This window comes from Lycium ferocissimum, chromosome 2, assembly GCF_029784015.1.
Source record: "Lycium ferocissimum isolate CSIRO_LF1 chromosome 2, AGI_CSIRO_Lferr_CH_V1, whole genome shotgun sequence".
Taxonomy (NCBI): Eukaryota; Viridiplantae; Streptophyta; class Magnoliopsida; order Solanales; family Solanaceae; genus Lycium; species Lycium ferocissimum.
The window spans coordinates 8,013,489-8,017,888 of record NC_081343.1 but is presented as its reverse complement, the minus strand read 5'-3'; the positions used below and the strand labels follow the sequence as shown (position 1 = coordinate 8,017,888).

The 4,400-nt window shown below is 45.0% G+C and overlaps 1 protein-coding gene across 1 annotated transcript; it reads right to left on the bottom strand.

The window, feature by feature from the left end:
- Positions 1-446: 446 nt before the first annotated feature.
- On the bottom strand, positions 447-3,953 carry LOC132047405 (cysteine-rich receptor-like protein kinase 43). The gene is made up of 5 exons (XM_059438453.1): positions 3,675-3,953; positions 1,025-1,037; positions 801-897; positions 603-719; positions 447-486 (listed from the first exon to the last, which is right to left on the bottom strand). The coding sequence occupies exons 1-5, from the start codon at positions 3,951-3,953 to the stop codon at positions 447-449; spliced, it is 546 nt and encodes a 181-aa protein (XP_059294436.1).
- Positions 3,954-4,400: the final 447 nt, after the last annotated feature.

Below are 4,400 nucleotides of genomic sequence, written 5' to 3'. Positions count from 1 at the left end.
TAATAGCAATAAGTCAGGAGTAGTCAACTTATGATTTTTGGCTTAAAAGCACAAGCACTTTTGGTGTTTGCCAAACACCAAATATAACTTTTATGCTGGTTTTACCAGCGTTTAAGCCAATCCAAACACACTCACAGCCTCTGGAGGGAAACAATAATGACCTGAAAACTTATCTCCTACCTGGCATCTAACTGTGTGATGCTTAATTCATTGACAGAAGTTTCGCCATGCTTGCTAGATGAACTGTAAGCTTCATTGAATCGGCTTCTGCCATTGAAAAAGACTGGCTCTTTAGGCAAGGGCAGCACAGCATCACTACCCAACACTATCACAATTGATGCCATACTCGGCCTATCTTCTTGACATTCTTTGCACACATAATAGACCTACATGGACTGATCTTTGAACTTCAGACAGGTTGCACGACTGCCTTAGTTGTGTATCTATTACTTCCAAAACCCTTCCTTCTTTGAAGCAGATCCACACCTGAAAATTTGATATCATGAAGTAATTAGATGTTACTAACATGATTGTTGGACTGAAAAAAATAGACAAGAAGAGCTCCTACATATCCTAGAAGATTATGGTGATGGTCTGGATACAAGAACCCTCTATTTCTCTTCCCGCTTACAATCTCCATAACTAGAACCCCAAAGCTAAATACATCTGATTTCACTGAAAATTTTCCTTCTGCTGCATACTCTAGAGACATGTAGCCGCTGTAGGATAATGTCAAACAAAGAAAGAAATTATCTTTTTTAGTGGAGTGCAAGTAGCTCTGTTGGTTTAAAGATCTTTACTATGTCCTAGCCACTCTTGTTGTCATGGCTCCAATCTCATTTCCTCCAAAACTTCTTGCCGTGCCAAAGTCAGATATCGCTGGGTTCATATCAACGTCTAGCAAAACATTGCTAGGTTAATATCTCTGTGGATTATCCACAATATTGAGTTTTGATGAAGATAGAGATATCCTCGAGTAATTCCATTAATAATATGGAATCTCTTAGGCCAATCAAGCATTTACCTTCTATTTGTATCTGCAAAAATCCAGAGCTTATAATGGGATCCTCTCAAACATTTCTGTTTACCCCAAATTTATGTAACAATTGAATTTATAAGCGAGGTATAGGATATGTGGATAAACTTTAATCTATTTTGAGTTGACAGGGAACACGTATGGATTCGTACGCTATAATGTGTATATGTGGGTATATGTGTTAATGCCTTTAAATAATATGTTGATATTGGAGATTAAGTTAATTGTATTGAATGGATAAACAAAGTCAAACACACCACTGATTCAGACTAAAACGAGAGAGAGAGAGAGAGAGAGAGAGATTTAATGTATATTTTCTATTACAATGTTCTAGATCTCAAAAAGCCAACCCCTAAAAGTAGGAAAATGTCCTCTATTTATAGTTTTACCTCATGGGCCTTACATACAATACAAAGCTTTTTTAGAATAAAAAAAACCCTAAAAGGATAAGGTAGGACCGTACGGTCTGACACGCGTACGCTTGTCAGTACAAAATGACAGAACGGTCTTGATGCGTGGCAGTTCCGCAACTGGTTAACCAGACCAACGGCCACGTTCAGTTCGGACATAGAGAAACCGGACTAACGGCCACGCTAAGTTTGGTCCGGAGACACTAGACCAACAGATTTACTTCTCTTTTCTCGGATCAGCCACATCTGGTGCAATCCCCCCGGTCTGAAGAAAAGACCGATCATACTCGTGCTTATTTGGTCCTACCCTCGGCCCCCGGTCTCACCGATCTTGCATATATCCGGTTTTTACCGTATACAGATAGTCCCCACACTTTTCGGACCGTAGTTTTACAGGAGTAACGGGAAGTGGATAAGTCACAAAATTGGTGGTTTCATAAGCTCGTTCTTATCCTTTAATTTTGGCGGGAACAGTTTTGTCACGTCCCTCTGACATCGGCCACGTGTCTCGTCCCGAATGGGCGACCTCGGGAACCGCTGTAACGCACGTCGCCTCATATCACGTCTCATTAATTGTGGGACACGTGCCCCCCTCCCCCCCGATTGGCTGCTCTCTGTAACCGCTACAGTTCCCACACCTATATAAGGACCTTAACCTTTTCACTTTTTTACTTTCACTTCTTTACTTCTTCATTTACTCATTTCTTACTCCTGGTCGTTTTCATCTCTTAATTTCTTGCTTGTTTTGATCGTAAGAAAGACAAATTTGCCAACTTCTCCATTTGCTATTCTTTGATCGAAAGTGCTCCTTTGTTACCTCTTTCACTCGTCATTTTGAATTCTTCAAACGCCTTTTCAATCTTTCATATATTTCCTCCAACTGTTTTGTTTCTTACTTCAATTTCACAAATCTTCTTTTTCACATCTTCCAAATGTCTACCAACACCGAAACTACCTCCCAGGACGTTCCCTCGGTTTCTTCTCAGAGAGCCGAGCTAACCTCACAACCCAAGGGAAAAACCTTCGTCGAACCGACTGCCTTGGACATAGTGCTGTCCAAACCCAACTACAACAAAGAATTTGACGTCGAGAAGCCATCCCCGGTCGCGGATAGGGGTTTCGACGTAAGGCGATATCCTTCGTCTATTACGGAGGATAAACTTGACCAGGTCCGGGCCGACTGCGGATGGGATAACCGTCCGGTGCAAGTGTTCGCCCCTGGGCCCGACGAGTCTATTACCGATCATAGAGAAGGTTTTCTATACGTTTACACCTATCCATTTACGCTCAAACTCAACCCTCCAATTGACCCGGTTATCTTGGAGATGCGCCGGTCGTACAATGTGGCTTGGGCCCAAATTGGTCCGATTATCTGGAGGACCGTGGCCTGCCTCCGGTTATTGGCCAACAACGTCAACAAGGAATTCACGATGGTGCATTTCATCCAGTTATATTCCCTGAGGCTCTTCTGAAGGGGCGTGATAAAGCTCGCCAAGCGAGGTCGGAACCCAATCTTTTCCAAAATAGACGAAGACAGAGATCGAGGGTGGTTAGAACACTATGTCCGGGTAAGGAACGCGGACATTATTCCGACTGAGTACATGCCTTTTCCGGAGATGTGGAACGACAGGCATAAGTATCACAGTTCTCCCTTCAATAATTATTCTTCCTCCATGCTTTGTCAACACTTGCTCCCTTGCATTCATGTGATTTATCCCCTTTTTTTTTTCTTTTTTATTAGCTGTGGCATGGATACCTCCAGCCGTCCGGAACATGACCGAATGGATTGGAGTAATTATTGGCCAGCACACTCACAAACAACTGACATGGGGGGACCTGTCGCGTGGCCGATGGGTTGCCCAAAATCACGGTAATGCTCTCCTTGATTTGGTATATATTGCATCCTTCCCTTTTTCCTTTTCTTTTTATAACCCCTTAAGATTTAGGCACCTGGGGACTCGGTGGAGCCAAGGCCGGAACCGGCGAAGAATGAGCTGCTGCGCCGGTTCTGAATTGGTACGGCGGGGGTCTTCTCGGCTCATTGCTGCTATCGGTAGGAAACGGAGAAAGCCCTCGGGCAAAGGGCAGAAACCAAAGAAAAGGGCAAGGAGTGTTGTTCGGACTCTAAGGGATGAATCAGAGCCCAATTTTCTAATTTGAAGGGTCGGTGAGGGCCCCTCCGTCGCCTCTGTTCCGGAGGAGGAAGCCACCATTCCTCCCTTTCTTACCGCTGAAGAAGGACCTTCGGCTCCTACTCTGCACGCAGGTGGGGAAGAAATTCTTTTTGCAACTCCTCTAAGGTCAATTGAATATATTGACATTTCAGGTGACGCTTCTTCCGAAGAGGTTCCCCTGCAGAGGCCTAGAAGATCTGGGCCATCTTTAAATATTGAGGCAAAGCAAAGAGGACAGTCGACCCCCGGTACCGAGGCTCCAACGGATACCAGTCCACTGCCCGGTGCTGACCAAGCTGCAACATCTGAGGCACCTACTTCTCCCGAGGCCATCGGGGCTGTCCCGGCTTCGTCTACTCATGTGGCAAGGCCCGATAATCTGGACGACATGTTCTCGGATATCCCTTTGCGGGGGGAAGCTGCCGATTTCGATCATCTCCCTATCCTCGGGCCACGGCGGTACTGCCTACCCGCCGAAATGGGTGCGAGGGATAGCCTAGTAGGTATCTTTTCGGCCTAGCGTGGGCAAGGAAAGGATAAGGTCGGCCATGGTCACCATCCCGAGGATTGCGGCTTTTTGTCCCGTCTGTGTATGAGTAGCAAGCTATCCGAGGCCTCTCATTTTGGACTCGGATAAGAAAAGGATAGGAGTCCCTGGCAAAGGTGCCTCGTTAATGAGGGCATGCACGAACAGCAAGGTAAGCTTATCATCCAATTTTTCCATAATTCAATGTGATCCTCAGCTCTTGCTTTATCCAAGTTTAACTTTGTTTGTTTCTT

What these genes read in the sequence shown, in the direction of transcription:
- LOC132047405 (XM_059438453.1), bottom strand. Translation starts at nt 3,953, where the DNA reads ATGGCCTCGGGAGAAGTAGGTGCCTCAGATGTTGCAGCTTGGTCAGCA. An exon ending in ACAAGAGTGGCTAGGACATA is followed by an intron (nt 720 to 800) that starts GTAAAGATCTTT and finishes ATTATCCTACAG; the next exon opens with CGGCTACATGTCTCTAGAGT. An exon ending in AAGAGAAATAGAGGGTTCTT is followed by an intron (nt 487 to 602) that starts GTATCCAGACCA and finishes TCAAATTTTCAG; the next exon opens with GTGTGGATCTGCTTCAAAGA.